This window comes from Phyllosticta capitalensis (assembly GCF_038381095.1).
Source record: "Phyllosticta capitalensis strain CBS 128856 chromosome Unknown BKA78scaffold_4, whole genome shotgun sequence".
In the NCBI taxonomy this organism is placed as follows: Eukaryota; Fungi; Ascomycota; class Dothideomycetes; order Botryosphaeriales; family Phyllostictaceae; genus Phyllosticta; species Phyllosticta capitalensis.
The window spans coordinates 471,953-487,543 of NW_027117442.1; the positions used below are offsets into that span (position 1 = coordinate 471,953).

Consider the following 15,591-nt stretch of genomic DNA (forward strand, 5'->3'; position numbering starts at 1 on the left):
CGGGAGAGTCGAGCAGATAGGCGGACGGAGAGTGTTGGTGGAATGCGGGCTCGGGGTGATGTTGCTTGTGACAGGCAGGCTGGCCAGGGAGCTCCAACGTAGGTAGTGCGTAGGTTGTTGGACGCGCGCAGGTCGCGGCCGCCAAGGCACTAGATCCACTACTGGCGGCAGATCGCCCCGGCCCGTGCGCCTCGTGCATTTAATCTCGGCCCCGTCTTTTGCTTCTATCAACCTCACTCGACACGTTCTCTATCATTTTTCCATTCTAGTCTTCTCAAAAGTCAACTAGGATTCAAAGCTATGTCTACTTTTCAGATTTCTCAGCTCTCTCCTCCCGAACTTTGATCTCTAGTGCTTGGATCCAACCCGGTACCGCCCACCCTTCAGCAACGACATCATTCTCTCGCTCTCCTCCTGATCAAAGTTCTTGTACTCATCCTTCTTTGCCTTGGGAAATCCCTTCCGATCCCATTCCTGAAACCTCTCTACTCCAACTTCATGCCACGGGACGCCCAAGTCCTTGCTCACGCGATCGCGCCAGTGGTTCGCTTCCGTTGGACGGATTCCTGCGTCTTCCGGCACGGCCCCAGGTTCAAAAAACAGCTTCGCCATCTGCTCTTGCTCTTTGGTGCTGCGGTTGACGGCCCTGTCCATGCCATTCACGATGCTGGTCTTGTTGTAGGACGTTGGACGCGTGAAAGCCAAGCTCTTCTCGTAGTCGAGCAAGTATCCCGCTCTGTCGTACGTAGGTGGCCCGTCGGGTCCCCGTGAGGCGCACAAATGATAAGCGTGGTCGGAATTGTTCGGATCGACCAGTGGCTGCTCTTCCTCCCACTTGAGGCGCTCGGGGTTGTTGTAGCGTCCCTTCTTCTTCGGGGGTCCTTTGGGTGCGTCATCATCGTCGTGGAACACGCCATGTTGGTCCATGGACATGTAGCTGCGGTTCGAGTAGTTGGGATCCGTTCTCCAAGGAAACTCTTCAACAAGCCCACGTGAAAAGATAGGCGCAGCTCCTTCCTCATTGACCGCACGCGGATTGTTGATGCGTCCGGGCGTCGGACGGCGATCAGGCGGATGGAACGGAACGTCGCTGTTCTTGCTGCTCGTACCAAGTGACGGCTGCGCGAATTTGCCCGTCCCAGGACAAAACTTTGGCTTTTCTTCGTGAGATTTCTTGTCTTGATCCTCCTTCTGCTCATTCCCAGGTTGCTCAGTAGCATCAACAGCCAACTGCTCCTGCTGCTCCCCACTATCCTCATCCTTTGCCTCATCAATCTTTTCGATGTCGTCATCATCAAAGTTGAGCAGCGAAATGTCACTGTGCGCCCTTTTCTGCGGGATGCTCTGCTCGCTCTCCCGAAATTCCTGGTCTTGCGGAAGAGAGAGCTGTCCAACGGGCTGATGGTCCACATCCACCTCCTTCTTTCCCTCTTGCTCTTGCTTCTGCTGGTCCTTCTGCTCCGCCTCCAACCTCTTCTCCTCCTCGGCGATTTCCTCCAGAATCCTGGGGAGGTCATCGACAGTGTTGACGTTGCTCACAGGCTGGTCATCAGCATGGGAGGTTTCGTGCTCGTACGCGAGACTGTCTTTGCGCTTGGCGTCGGTGTGGTTGTAGTTTGTGTTGTGTTGTTGGGCAGGCTGATGGATGCCTGCTTGATCGGCTTGCTTGCCGTTGCGAAGTTCGACCATTTTGGACAATGACGAGATGGAATGCTGGAAGTTGAAGATGACGGCAATACAGGAGGTAGTACAAGTCTCAGATCGAAAGAGAATTCTCAGATGGAGCTGGGGGTTTGCTCAACTAGTAGTGTGGCGATAGGCGTTCGATTGTGATGACTCCCACGTGGTTGGTCATGGGAGAACAGAGGTTGATGTAACGGAGAGACAAGACGCAAGCGCCTGGAGCGTTTCGAGGGGTTGATATATCCAGGGCTCAAGACAGGGACCGAGTGACGTCAAAAGTGGAAAGGCGACCTCATTGCTTGCAGGAATGGTCACACCCCGAGGTTGTACCGCAAAACGTTGGACGATCCGGTTCTGCTCGTCAATGTCAGCGTTCCCCTCGTGTCAAAGGCAGCTGTTATTTTGAAGACAAATCTGACGCTCCAGAATGCTCCTCGAAATACGGGATCTTCCAACTCGAGCTTGGAGACCAGTCTTCGGGGTGAGTACGATTCTCCAATGGTCGGGGTCTCGAGGGATGAGATGACGGGCCATCCCTGGATTCCGCAGACACGTCAGCCCAGGAAAGATCTGCAGCTTCCAGAATCGATTCTAATCGGCATTAGCATCTTGCATATCGCAGCGGCTGTGTGAAAGAGGAACCCGGATAAAATGATCTCGAGAAAGAACCGTAATCATACTAGCGTCTTGGTTGTTGACCACCACCAATGACCTCCGTGATACTCATACTGTCCTGACGCCAACAAAATGCCCAATGACAAGCCTTTTCCCCAGGCTCTGTTGGTTTGCCTCCTCAACGCCATGCCAGAAACCCTACGAAAAACGAAATCACAGATGCTGGTTCCTAACCGAAGCCAAAGCGCCCTCGTAAGCCTCGTCATCATCCATGTCCTCCAGCTCGCCGTCTTCATCATCCTCAAATCCAATCTCCACATTGACCTTTCTGAGGCGGTCCTTCATGTCTTCCTTGCGAGCGTCTTGCCACCGCTGCAGAGCTGCTGCAGCATGTACTCTGAAGCCAAAAACACGTGGCTCGTAGCGTCTCTGGGACTTGGCCGGCTGCATGGCGGGGTAGACTTGGAACAGGATGTTGTGGAATGAAGTGCCAAAATAAGCTCCGTCGATGGAGGCATGGCGAGAAGACTTGGGGTTGTACAGGTCCTCACAGCGAGCACAGTACAGCTTGACAGGGGAGGTGTTGGAAATGTCGTGTTGGCCCATGGGGAGCAGAGGTTGTCCCTCGCACATGACGCGGGGACACTTGCCAAAGTCTGCCTTTTTGAACTTCTCAAGCTGTATTGCGTCAGCAGTGTCCCATCACTTTTCCACCGGATTTCCTACCATCTTGGCCAGACCCCTGGTCGTCACAATGTACCGCGCATGTACCAGGCCATACAAGTGCCTTGCCGACTTTTCGATGGCTTCCCGCATGTCATCGTCGCAGTCGAGGTCGAATACATCTGTGATGAGGTCGAGCGCGTATTGGTAGTATTGAACTTCGGTGTTCAGACCAGTCAGGTTGAAGCGGTCGGTGAGGTAGTCTTCGTCGATTTCGCAAAAGTATTCATTGCCTCGGGAGGAGATGAACTAGTCAAAATATTTATCAGCTCCGTGCCATAAGATGTCATCGAAACAAAACAAGCCTCTTGAACTCTGGCGAGATTGAGAGCGGCAGATGGCCATGTAGAGATAGAATTGTGTTGGAACATTGGCCATAAAGGATCGTTGCGCAGGTTGTTATCATTGCGCAGGTAATCGCTGCGCAAGAAATCGAAATCGAGAAGTGGTTCTTTTGGCCAGGTTTTGACCCCGCCGGGGAACGAGCACGACTGGCCATGATAATCTCCTGGAGACTTGCAGTCGGTGTCCTGGCTTTGCAAAGGTCGTTTTGTGTCTTCCTCGCGGTCGACGTAATGTTCTCGCTCAGCACCCACTCCATCTTGTTCGCGAGCATTGCCTTCCAAACTAATGCGCATCTTTTTCCTGGGCCTTACAGGCACCGAATCAGACGTTTCTGATTTTGGCAATTTGTCCAGGGCCTGCTCGTCTTGCGCATCCGGCGACTTCGCTGAATCTTTTCGGCGGTCCATGGCGGGGTAGGCGATGCGAGCGACGCAGCGGAATCGAAGGCAAGTCTCGAGGGAAGGGCAAAGAGTAGGGCATCATGCAGTCCTGGGAGAGAAGGAAGAAGCTGGGGAAATGCACCTACCCAATCGCGCCAGTAGCTCGTGTAGTCAGAGTCCGTCTCACTGTTGAAGTCGTCCATGGCCAAGTGATGAGCAGCCCGAGGAGGAGTGACAGACGTCCAAGAGCCGGAGAAGCGGGGCAGGGATTTCGAGGGCCGAGGGCGTAAGGATGGTCGGGCTGGGTTCTAGGATGTGGAGCGTGAATTGGTGAATCTCAAGGCGGTCGAGGCGGAACAGGTGGGCTGGCGATCCAAAAGGCAACCCCGGCAGGCCTTGGCGTGGTCCGTGCATCACTATCACCAAATGCTCAAAATGGTGTCCTACAGTCTACCTGTGTTGATGATGTTGGAGAGACTGGGCCAGAATTGAAAGGATGGTTCAAATTCACGAGTCTTGGTAAAAGCCAAAACATCAAACTGTGACACTGCTCGATTTCTTTCACTCAGAATTTAAGTCCAGCCATGGAGAAATATGAGTCCTCACTTCTGCATTGGATTCACGTCGCAAAGAGTGATTTGAATTCATTGGATATTTTGCTGCATCACCGCCTCATAATATACACAACCACATACATGATCCTCCTGTGCCCAAGACCAGCTGATCGTCTATTTGGTCTTTCTCCTCTTGCCCTGGTTCCTTTCGCGGTCCTGGATCAACCAAGGGTTCTTCTTGCGCCTGGGACGAGTCTTGAAACCACCTTTGGCCTGCATAAAGGATTAGCACGTTGTTCACAAAACTCACAAGGCTAAGACTTACCAGAGTTCCCCAAGGACTTTGCGGCGGCTTGTTACCCTTGGATTTACCTCTACCACCACCATGAGGATGGTCACATGCGTTCATGGCCATACCTCTGACCGCAGGCCTCTTGTTCAACCACCGCGAACGACCAGCTTTTCCGAGCGAGCGGTACTGGTGCATAGGGTTGCTGGCGACACCAATGGTGGCACACGCATGTTTGTGACATATTCTCACTTCTCCACTCTGCAGCCTGAGAATCACGTCATTCTTTTGTTTCTCCGTTGCTCCCCTGGACATGACGGTCGCGTAGGTGCCAGCGGCACGACAGAAGACAGCCTTCCCCCTCGGCTTCGAGGCCACGGAGTAGACTTGAGAGCCCAGCGGCACCATGTGCAGAGGCAGACAGTTGCCACGGAAAGCAGTCTTGGCGGCGAGCACACCAGGATCAATGGTACCACCCATGGAAGCCATCAGGTCCTTCGGGATGCCCTTCATGAAACTCTCGACAGTGTCGCCCGCCCTCATGCCTTCTGCGGCAAGAATATAGCTCAATTTGCCCGTCTTCATGTGCTTCAACAGCGCAATGTGTGCGCTTCGGTTGGGGTCGTACTCGATGCGCTCGACAGATTGCTTGCCCGGTTCCATCCTCTTAAAGTCGACAGTGCGTATCCTGCGCTTGTGTCCTCCTCCGCGGTGTCTTACGGTAACCCGGCCGTAGTTATTTCTTCCTCCCTTTCCATATCCGAGTTTGGGAAATGTCAGAGACTTGACTGGTCTTCCTTTCCACAAATGGTCGTTGATAGGGCGCACCAAGTGACGGAGACCAGGTGTGCGCGGTGTGTAGGTCCTCATGGCATTCGACTCTTTTTTGCGCCTGGCCGGAGGCTGCACGGCCATGGCATTCTGAGGGTTTCCCCATTCAGTAGCGCCCCAGTCGAAGTTGGAAGCGGCCCATTCTTGAGGTTTGGATGCCGAGGTAGTGACTGTAGCTGCCGTGCGGACGGCGGTCCAGAGACCGTGGCGAGTCGGAGCGGCCCTGCGGAGGGCGGCGCGGTACGGTAGCATGATGTGAGCGGCGTTGGATTAGACGGCCATTGGCGGGCGAAGCGGTGGTTGGAATGGGCTCCTGCTTTGCGGCCGGCAATGGCAGAGCAGTTGGAGATGTCAAGAAATGTTGTAGACCTCACGATGGGCTTGAGATGGATCGGAAGCCATCGGCCCGAGCCTATGAGCTAGCGGCGCGCTGATTGGCTGGCAGCCACGACGCGTGTGGGAACGGCACGCACGACAGCAGCATCGCGAGTGGCACGCGCTGAGCAGAAAGAGATGTCTTGACCTAAGGATAGCTGCATGTGCATCATTTGTTGTCAGCACGGCAGTTTTCCTTGTTGTCTCGTCACTTGTCCGTGGTCGTTGCGCCGTTGCCCGGCCTCAGTTAGCGCTAGTACTCAACCGGCAATCAGCCGGCAGTGGCCGCCCTCCCGACAGAAGCCAAACAAATCCAAGTCGACACTCTCAAGCGCCTTCTTCACGGCCTCTCCTCCCCAACACGACGCCTGTCATCGCAGCAACAACGACCCGTTTCCCTGCCAAAACGCTGCCCTCTTCGTCTTCCTTGTCTTCGGCACGTCGGTCGCGCTTTTTATCCACGCATTTCCCGCTCCAGCCTGGGCTCGTCTCGCCCTCGACACGCTCCATTATCGTCCAGCCCATCCCCAGACGTGTCCCGCTCCATGCTCTGAGCATCTTCAACCGCTACCTCTACCTACTACCCGTCGTGCACGCATATAGCTGTCGATACCATTACCTTCGCAACGATAGGCGTATGTCTCGGCTTCTTCTCCGTTTATAATTTGACCGAATCCGGCAAAGCTGACTCGAACCATAAACAGTCCCCATCAACAACAACCACGGCCGTTAGACCTTCCCTACAGATCCCTTCCTCAACAACCATAGCCAGAGATTCCCAATTGCATCACCCACGGCCGTAGCTAACCGCAATGCCTCCCGTAAGTATTTCCCATCCCATCTCACCGCCGACCACCTGCCGCCCACACCCGCGTCACTCGACACTTCATCCATCGCGCGTACCATGAAATCTAATGTGTCCAAAAAGGCACGGCCTGCCAGCCGTCGTACCGTGACCAACGAAAACGATGAAAACGCGACGACAACACGTATGACACGCGCCAAGGCCGCCGCGCTCACGTCGTCACAAGATGTCTCTGCCGCCGACCCGCCCAAGAAGACCGTTACGAGGAAGGCTTCAGCCACGTCGACAACCACCAGGAAGAGGAATGCGCTCGGCGATGTCACCAACGCAAAGGGAGAGGTGGAAGGCAAGGCTGGAAAGGAGGGCAAGGATGTCAAAAAGCCTCTTGCAACCAAGCAAGGACCTGTATCCAAGGCAGCGGCCCCGACGGGCGTAACAAAGGCGTCCAAAACTGCGTCTACGCGTACTGTTCTCGGACCAAAGGACAAGTCGACCATCAAGCGCCCTGCCAGCGGCTCGGGCGTGTCCAGCGCTACGGCTAAGAAGCGCGTGACCAAGGACATCAAGGAGTCGACCAAGGACGTTGACGAGGCCCCGGCCAAGGAGAATGTTGCGTCCACGAAGCAGACCAAGGTCAAGGCCGAGTCGAAGCCTCTGGAGCCTATTGAGGAAGCTCCCAAGGCTGAGGTCAAGCTCACCAAGGCCATCATCGAAGAAAAGTTGGAGCATCTTGAGGTCCCTGAGGTTCCTGACCTCGATGAAGAGGATGCCAACGACCCTCTGATGGTCTCAGAGTACGTCTGTGAAATCTTTGACTACTTGAAGGAGCTGGAGATTGCCACCATGGCCAACCCCAAGTACATGGAGAACCAGACTGAGTTGGAGTGGAAGATGCGCGGCATCCTGGTCGACTGGCTACTTGAGGTCCACACCCGCTTCCGCCTCCTGCCCGAGACGCTGTTCCTTGCTGTCAACATCATTGACCGCTTCCTTTCCCGCAAGATCGTCCAGCTCGACCGCCTCCAGCTTGTCGGTGTCACGGCCATGTTCATTGCCTCCAAGTACGAGGAAGTCCTCTCTCCCCACGTGCAAAACTTCCGTCACGTTGCCGACGATGGCTTCACCGAGGATGAGATTCTCAGTGCCGAGCGTTTCGTCCTTGCTGCTCTGGACTATGACTTGAGCTTCCCCAACCCCATGAACTTCCTCCGCAGAATATCCAAGGCCGACAACTACGATATTCAGACGCGTACTCTTGGCAAGTACCTTCTCGAGATTAGCTGCCTCGACCACCGCTTCATCGCCTACCCCCCCAGCCAGATCTCTGCTGCTGCCATGTACCTGGCGCGCCTGGTGCTCGAGCGTGGCGAGTGGGATAACGTGCTCGCCCACTACTCTGGCTACACCGAGGAGGAGATTCAGCCCGTCCTCGAACTCATGATCGACTATCTGAGTTCCCCCGTTGTTGTTCACGAGGCATTCTTTAAGAAATATGCCAGCAAGAAATTCCTCAAGGGTAAGATGCTCTTTCCATCCGTTGTTCAACATTTGCTGATTTGTTTGCAGCGTCTATTGTTCTCCGTCAATGGGCCAAGAAGTACTGCGCCGATCAGGCCAGCGAGGCCAAGTCGACCAAGGCCTAAAGCATTCGCGTCATTCCGTTGGCTTCGCCCGTGTCTTCAAATCTTATCTCATCGGCGGTCATGATCCTCGGCGACTGAGACCTGGATACCGACGGACACGAGGAGGCCCCTTTTCGTCAAAGCATTGTGGTAGTCCCTATTCATCACTGGCGTATTAGGAAGGATTTGTTGTTCAATTACTTTCCCATCGATTCCAGCCGGGGAGGAACAGGGCGTAGTAGAGGGCGCTGCTGCATCCCGGCTGCATATCAACAATCACACGTCTTGGCCTTTTGAAAGTCGCATGCTTCTTCCCTTTTTCTTCGAGGCTATATGTGTACGGTAGATCGAGCGGCAGAGCACAAAAGAAAAAAAAGGCATGAGCACAGCAGCGGGCAGCAACTTACACATTTGGTGCCTTGTTGTGTATTGATTCTTGCTCACTTGAAGCGCGCCTTTGCTCTTAAGATTACGTCAAAGAGGGGTTGTGGGGTTAGTTGGTTGGTTGGTTGGGTGGATTGGTTGCAGGCTGGGGTTGGGATCACTGGGAGCTTGGGGGTTTTTCGGTTCTCCATCCGTGTGAATTAGGAGCTTTGAATGTTGGAAAGAGTTGTTTTTCTGGGTTTGTCCTTTTTCTTCAACCATGAACGGCTGCACGAACAGGGGGTAAAGGGGGTCGGTTCTAGGAGCAGAGAGCAGACGGTTTCTACAATCATCACACTGGTTGCACATGAGCAAGGGCTGGGCACAGATTGGACACGGATGCGCTGGCTGCTCTCCTCTCTCTCGGCTGCCTGCGAGGGAGGGCCACGGGCACCAGCAGCATGAGACGGACGGTGGCTTTGTTTATACCAGAATCACTTTTTTTTTTTTTTTTTCTTCCCGCGCGGTCTACAAAAACAACGCCAGCGACGGATGATTTGGCCATCATCGGCCGTGCTACCCAGCCCAGCCTAAGGTAGCCGGTTGCCCTGGTTGCGAGGCAGCTGGATTATTGGTGCCCGGTTGCAGACGAGCATGATGTCGAAAGTGGTCCGATTGGGTTATTGTTGACGTCGCAGATGGGATGGGCGCTGGTTGGAGCAAACGGACGGACCGTGCCGATGCCACTACCCCCAGTGCGCGTCAGCAAGGATTTTGCCTGAATGAGTTTTGTGAGGTGAGTGAGCAGGCAGCCCGCTTGCTTGCTTGCGCCAAGGAGCCAGCCAGGTCAAGCGTTTTTGTTGTGGTAGGTGGGTGGAGGGGTGAATCGAATCGGCCGCGGCAGAGGAACCGGGCCGCTGTCCTGTCTGTCCGCTGTCTTGATCGTGTCGTGTGCACCCACGCTACCCGTTTCCATGGCGTCATGGATCATCGACGACAACCCGATCCGACGAAACTTGGTTTTTCTGCAGTGTACGGGAATATACTACATCTGCAACACGCACGCGAGACAGACACGAGCTCGTCGCGAACTTGCCACGAGCTTGCATCCAGCCCCCACCGCCATACCCATGGTGCCTTGTGCCCCCGTAAACAACCCAACAGGAACATAACCTGACACGGATACCACCGACGCGGGGGCCCACTCCAGCACGCAGGCGCTTGGCTCTGATTGACCTCTCACGTTGCTGAGTTGCCGCCGGCCCTGTCTGTCTGCGAGAGCGCTTCGGCTAGTTGGCGGCCAGTCGATCTCGGTGCATGGTTACCTCGGGAAAGCATCGAAACAAGTCGAGGACAAAGAACACCAACACCAACAGGCACAGTTGGCCTGCCAGGAACCACTACCTACTCGACCAATCAACGAAGGCTGAACCCCGTGATGCGGCGGTGACTACCTACCTAGCCTCTTATCGGACTTGTCTCTCACCTCACGACTTGGTTGCTCGCCCGGTGGTTGAGGGACGGCGGGCACCCGACGCATTTAGATTTCCATCTTCTACACCATTTTCTTCCTACATTTCTATCATCGTTCGTCTTGCACATCTGTCACAACATCTCTACCATCCACAGTAGACGAGCCGCGAAGAAAGGAAGAAAGAGCTAGGAGCCAGGGGCATAAGCGTTTTGGCGAGATCATCATCACCCGTCGCTGCATCATCACCATCACAAGCGGCAAATCAGAAACGCTCTCATCAGTCAGCCCAGAGAACACGACAGACATGGGCGAACCAAAGGAGCTGGCGCTCCGCTACCCGCAGTCCTGCCCCTTTTGCAGCATCGCAGCCGCCTATCGCTACGCCGCCTCCGCCGCATCACCATCACCGGCGGCTAAGCAGCCACAGCGGCAAGACGAGAGCGCTCGTTCTCGCGCAGGCCAGAACATCACGGCGGCGGCGGCGGCGGCTAGCAGCAGCAGCCTGCTCGCCAGCATCCCGTCCTCCCCTTCTGCCATCGACCCCGCCAAGGTGTCGCCGGCCGCCTACGTCGTGCTGTCGGCGCCGCGCGTGCTCGCGTTTTTGGACATCATGCCCATGACGCGCGGCCACTTGTTGGTCACGACGAGGCGGCATCGGCGGAAGGTGGAGGAGCTGGTTGGTGGTGGTGGTAGTATCAAGGGGGAGGATGGGGACGAGAACGGGGAAGAGGGCGAGTGCAAGGGGGAGGTGGGGGGTGATGAGGATGAGGATGAGGAGGGAGAAGAAGGACGGGATATCGGTATGTGGGTTTCTGTTTTGCGCGTTTCTTTCTCTTTGCCTGTCTGCCGTCGTTGTTGGTTTTACTTTTTGTCTGGCGAAAATGAAATCACCCACCTCTCCATCAATCTATTCATCTACCCTATTCCATCTCCTCCCTTGGCAACTTCTTGTGGCCGCCCCCTTTTCCTCTCCGTCAGTGACGCTACATGGACTTGTCCCCCTCATCCCCATCACAACCAATCCCTTGCCCCTCCCCCGGCGATGGTGACGAGAAGGAACTCTCTTGTTGTCTCAAGCACGACCCCATCCCTTAGTCGTGGTCGATTGCCTGCGCGATTCCAAATCCATGCTAACAACACACAGGCTTCTGGCTGCCACTGCTGGCCAAGACAGTCGCCACCGTAATAGGCGTGCCCGACTACAACATTGTGCAAAACAACGGTGAGTCCTCCAGCACCATCTTTGCCACACCATTTGACCTGCCACTCCCTCAACCCCTCATCTAGCAAACCTTGCCTCCAACACACCCACCCCTCCAACCCCTTCCTACGCGTGCCCTCGGTGAACCCTCAACTAACAACCCAACAGGCATACGCGCCGCCCAAGTGGTCCCGCACGTCCACTTCCACATCATCCCGCGGCCGGCCTCGCTGCCCGCGCTGCAGAACAAGAGCTGGACCATGTTTGGGCGCGGGTCGCGCGAGGATCTGGACGACGACGAGGCGGCGGCGTTGGCGGCGCGGATGCGCAATACGTTGCGCGTAGAGGTGGAGGCGCTAGCAAGACGGAAGGGGAGGAGAGCGAGGGGCAGGTTGTGAGGGTTGAGGACTGATGAATATGATCTCTTGTGTCCTTTTTTTTTTACTCTGTTGATGTACATAGTAGGGTTGATACATTTGATGGGAGGTAGATGATGGTGGCTGGCATAATGTCTGCATGCCGCAAGAATCGGAACAACGTAAAACGGCTTGATACTCTCTCTACTCCTTCTTTTCTGCCTCTGCCGCCGCCGGCTCTCCGCCCTCTGCCTCCTTCTTGGGGTTCTCCTTCTCGTCCATGTCCGTCCGCCGGCTCTCCAACGCCCACCACAGGCTCTTGCTCGCGCCCTCGAGCACACCAGCCAAGCCGACCGGCGTCGCCGACAGCATGGCGACGACCTGCGCGCGCAAGCCGTCCAGCCCGCCCTCGATACCACCGACCCACCTCGCGCCCTCAAAGTCAAACACCTGGCCCTCGACGCGGGCGCCCAGCAGCATCAGCTTGGCCAGCCCGGCCGCGACGGCCGGCTCGTGGTAGTCCGGGTTCGCCTTGCGGCGCGGCGCGGGGAACTTGGGCGACGGCGCCAGGATGGACAGCACGGCGGCCAGGTGCTGCGGCGACACGGCGGGGAACGTGACGACGGCCAGCGGCCCCGACAGCAGCGGCTTCAGCGACACCTTTTTGCGCCGCTTGCCGGCAATCTTGTGCGCGAATGTCGACAGCGCGTGCGTGTAGACGGGCGACGCCGGATCCACCGGTTGCGGCGTCGTGCTGCTGAGCGTCGCGCTGGTTGCGAGGTGCGGGTTGTTGGGCGCAGGGCGAGTCGCAGCGCCGTGCGGTTGGGCGTCGGCGGTCGAGGCCTGCTGCTGCTGTTGCAGCTTGGCCAGCTTGGGGTCGTAAAATTCGACGAGGCGGAGGGCGGGCTCGAGCATGCCCGTCTGGATGATGTTGATGCTGATGGCCTCGTCGGCGGCGACGCCGGGCGCGAGTTCGGCTTCAACCTTGCGCAGCGCTTTGGCGAGCTCGCGCCGTATGCCGGCCCACTCGACGGCGCGCAGGTTGTTGTGTTGGAAGATGAGCATCAGCGGCGTTGACCGCAGCAGCGACACGTACTGGCGGAGCAGCTGCGTTTTGCGGAATTCGGCGGGCTTGTACGAAGGCGGCTGCGTCTTGGGGTAGCGCTGGATGGGCGTGACGGCGCCGACCATTTGATCAATTGATGCGGGGGGAACTGTTGCGCTGGCGGCGCTGGCTAGGCTTCGTATGCTCTGTTCTTGGAGCCGGAGCTGGTGGTTGTAGACCCGCACACGGCATAGTTGCGGGAGCCGCGGTGTTCGAGGAGGCATTGCGAAGGTTCGGTGGGCAATCACCTGTGGTGGTGTTAGACTCGGGAGGTCCAGAGGCGATTGATGGGCACGGAGCTCGGCAGACCTTGTGGTTGGGTGGGAATGCGGTGGTGCTGCGGAGGAGTCGACGTCTTCCGCAGCATCAAATTATTCCAAACGGGATTAGCGTCGGGAACTCCTCGGGTGGTAAACCACTTCGTCGAGATGGAATCGAGTGACCTCTACCTATCATACACCATAGCCCAAGATAAAATCCTTTTGACTTGTCCTCAAATTATCGGGAAAAGGTTTGAGTTCCTCTGACATGGCCTAGGCGGCCAGACCATTTCATTGCGTTCAATATACCCAAAAGTTTTCATCATGCTCGTCCCGTCTCTTCAGCGAATTTCCCTACGGTCTGCTGTGGCCCCGTCAGGATTCTCTCCTTTCTCAAGACTTGGCACTTATCACTCGTTTTCTACTTCTACTGTGAGCTCTCTCCTGAACTTGCAGGTTTCCAGCGTTAATCATGCGCAGCACTTGAGATATGATCGACTGAGCAAATTCTGGATCCCTACGAGCGGGCTCACAGAAAAGGAAAAGAAAGAGGATATCGATGACACCACCGCAGACCTAGTACGGGGTGGCTTCATGCGGCAAGCCCATTCTGGAGTATTTCACATGCTGCCATTGGGCCAACGCGTGCAAGCAAAGCTCGAAAAACTCATCGACAAGCACATGGCATCAATTGATGCCAACAAGGTGTCTCTCTCCTCCATCTCATCCGAGGAGCTATGGAGGAAAACGAATCGCCTCCAAGGGAACCAACTTCTCCGCGTTCGTGATCGAAAGGGCAACAAGCTGCTTCTGTGTCCGACGCACGAGGAAGAAATCACGTCTCTTGTCAAAAGCTTGCTGGTTAGCTACAAATCGCTGCCGCTCCGCCTGTACCAAATCTCGCGCAAGTACCGCGACGAGATGCGACCACGACAGGGTCTCCTGCGCGCCAAAGAGTTTCTCATGAAGGATCTGTACACGTTTGACCACATGGAGGGCGAGGCCATGGCGACGTACGAGCAAGTCCGCGCCGCCTACGCCAACTTCTTCGCCGAACTCAACATTCCGTACCTCGTCGCCCAAGCCGACTCGGGCGCCATCGGGGGCGACTTGAGCCACGAATACCACTTTGTGTCGCCCAACGGCGAAGACACCATCTTCACGTGCAACAGCTGCTCGTACGTCGCCAACGAAGAGGTCGCGACGCCGCGGGCCTCGCAGCTGGAAGAGCCCGGCCACATCCAGAGCTGGCGCGGTCTCAGCAAGGACCGCTGGAAGTACATTGAAGTCTTCGCCATGGTGGACGCGAAGAACAACGCCGAGGAGGCCCCCATCAACATCCACGCAGTCAAGAAAATCTACCCCGACCTTGACACGGCGTTTACGGCTGTGCCCACCTCCTCGGTCAGCGAGCACAAGGACAAGAAGGTTATTCGCATCCTCGACGCCAACGTCGCGCGGCACGTCGAGGCAGGCACTATTACGCTGCCACCGCCGGCCCACGACAAGGAGATCATCGCCACACACGTCGCACCTCCATCACAATCCCTCTTCGCCGTGATGCTATCAACGCCGTGCCCATCGTGCGACGCGCCAGCCGGCTCGCTCACGGCCAACCGCGCCATCGAGATCGGGCACACCTTCCATCTGGGCACGCGATACAGCGCGCCGCTGGGCCTCCAAACCAGCAGCCCACCACTGCCGGGCGAGAGCGAGCGGCGCGCCGTCAACCGGCCCGTCCAGATGGGCTGCCACGGCATCGGGGTCAGCCGGCTGCTGAGCGCCGCGGCGGGCCTGCTGCGCGACGAGCGGGGGCTCAACTGGCCGCGCGCCATTGCGCCGTGGGAGGTGCTGGTGGTGCCGTCGTCGGAGAAGATTGACGCCGCGGACGTCGCGTGGGCGGCTGACGACGCGCTGGGCGGCTTGGACGTTGCGGTCGATGATCGCAAGGACAGGGGGTTGGGGTGGAAGCTCAAGGACGCCGAGCTCATGGGTCCAGGCGTCATTGTCGTGCTGGGGACCAAGTGGCAGCAGGAGCGCAAGGCGGAGGTCAGGTGTCGCCGGCTGGATGTGTTTGAGGATGTTGAAGCGGACAGGGTGGGCGAGGTTGTGAGGAGTATTTTGGAGAGGTTGTAGTAGACGAATGTTATCCTCTTGGAGTTCGACGTAGATTCAACGTGAACGCTATTCATGTCTTTGGCCGTCAAATCTTGGATCTGCTCCTTCTCTCTAGGCACACAGAACTCGATGTTGCCCACTCGTTCTGTCTTTTGCCCCTCAAGCCAAAAAAATGCCGCCTTTCGAAGCACTCAGTAGTGCTTCCAGCTTAACGGAGCTCTCCATCGATTCCCAGAGCCATTCTACCCACTAATTCTTGTAGGTATCACTCTTATCACGCAGACATACAGTACATAGAACTTCAGCCCCAGATCATCAACAGACCACCAGACACCGGCTGCTGGCGCATTTCCCTCGTCCCTGTAGCGCACAAACTCTCTCGCAAGCTTCATCCGCCTCAATCCCAGTATGGAAAAGCATGTAGACGCAGTGTCAATGTCAACAACTTGGCTGAACAATGCAGACATGACGGCTGCTCCCATGTCTCGCAGC

At 56.5% G+C, this 15,591-nt stretch overlaps 8 protein-coding genes across 8 annotated transcripts; 4 read left to right on the top strand and 4 right to left on the bottom strand.

Moving 5' to 3' along the window:
• Positions 1-254: 254 nt before the first annotated feature.
• BKA78DRAFT_110794 (uncharacterized protein) lies at positions 255-2,055 on the bottom strand. Its single transcript, XM_066882259.1, has one exon. The coding sequence runs from the start codon at positions 1,687-1,689 to the stop codon at positions 349-351; it is 1,341 nt and encodes a 446-aa protein (XP_066745090.1). The 5' UTR covers positions 1,690-2,055; the 3' UTR covers positions 255-348.
• A 309-nt stretch (positions 2,056-2,364) lies between these two features.
• BKA78DRAFT_110783 (casein kinase II subunit beta) lies at positions 2,365-4,184 on the bottom strand. The gene is made up of 3 exons (XM_066882258.1): positions 3,893-4,184; positions 3,025-3,270; positions 2,365-2,976 (listed from the first exon to the last, which is right to left on the bottom strand). Exons 1-3 carry the CDS (start codon positions 3,947-3,949, stop codon positions 2,512-2,514), a joined length of 768 nt encoding a protein of 255 aa, XP_066745091.1. The 5' UTR covers positions 3,950-4,184; the 3' UTR covers positions 2,365-2,511.
• Positions 4,185-4,474: 290 nt separating this feature from the next.
• On the bottom strand, positions 4,475-5,504 carry BKA78DRAFT_250394 (mitochondrial 54S ribosomal protein uL2m; the record flags this gene model as incomplete). Its single annotated transcript, XM_066884567.1, has 2 exons — positions 4,475-4,573; positions 4,626-5,504. 2 exons carry the CDS (start codon positions 5,502-5,504, stop codon positions 4,475-4,477), a joined length of 978 nt encoding a protein of 325 aa, XP_066745092.1.
• Positions 5,505-6,607: 1,103 nt separating this feature from the next.
• Positions 6,608-8,243, top strand: BKA78DRAFT_330826 (cyclin-like protein; the record flags this gene model as incomplete). The annotated part of the gene is made up of 3 exons (XM_066889819.1): positions 6,608-6,616; positions 6,724-8,116; positions 8,167-8,243. The coding sequence occupies 3 exons, from the start codon at positions 6,608-6,610 to the stop codon at positions 8,241-8,243; spliced, it is 1,479 nt and encodes a 492-aa protein (XP_066745093.1).
• Positions 8,244-9,136: 893 nt separating this feature from the next.
• BKA78DRAFT_110817 (uncharacterized protein) lies at positions 9,137-10,063 on the top strand. Its single transcript, XM_066882260.1, has one exon. It carries the CDS (start codon positions 9,289-9,291, stop codon positions 9,760-9,762), a length of 474 nt encoding a protein of 157 aa, XP_066745094.1. The 5' UTR covers positions 9,137-9,288; the 3' UTR covers positions 9,763-10,063.
• A 300-nt stretch (positions 10,064-10,363) lies between these two features.
• BKA78DRAFT_351684 (uncharacterized protein) lies at positions 10,364-11,658 on the top strand (the record flags this gene model as incomplete). Its single annotated transcript, XM_066891222.1, has 3 exons — positions 10,364-10,859; positions 11,204-11,281; positions 11,429-11,658. 3 exons carry the CDS (start codon positions 10,364-10,366, stop codon positions 11,656-11,658), a joined length of 804 nt encoding a protein of 267 aa, XP_066745095.1.
• Positions 11,659-11,820: 162 nt separating this feature from the next.
• On the bottom strand, positions 11,821-12,945 carry BKA78DRAFT_330827 (mitochondrial 54S ribosomal protein uL10m; the record flags this gene model as incomplete). Its single annotated transcript, XM_066889820.1, has 2 exons — positions 11,821-12,851; positions 12,909-12,945. The coding sequence occupies 2 exons, from the start codon at positions 12,943-12,945 to the stop codon at positions 11,821-11,823; spliced, it is 1,068 nt and encodes a 355-aa protein (XP_066745096.1).
• A 118-nt stretch (positions 12,946-13,063) lies between these two features.
• Positions 13,064-15,578, top strand: BKA78DRAFT_310772 (uncharacterized protein). Its single transcript, XM_066888153.1, has 2 exons — positions 13,064-13,413; positions 13,462-15,578. The coding sequence occupies exons 1-2, from the start codon at positions 13,306-13,308 to the stop codon at positions 15,115-15,117; spliced, it is 1,764 nt and encodes a 587-aa protein (XP_066745097.1). The 5' UTR covers positions 13,064-13,305; the 3' UTR covers positions 15,118-15,578.
• The last annotated feature ends 13 nt before the right edge of the window (positions 15,579-15,591 follow it).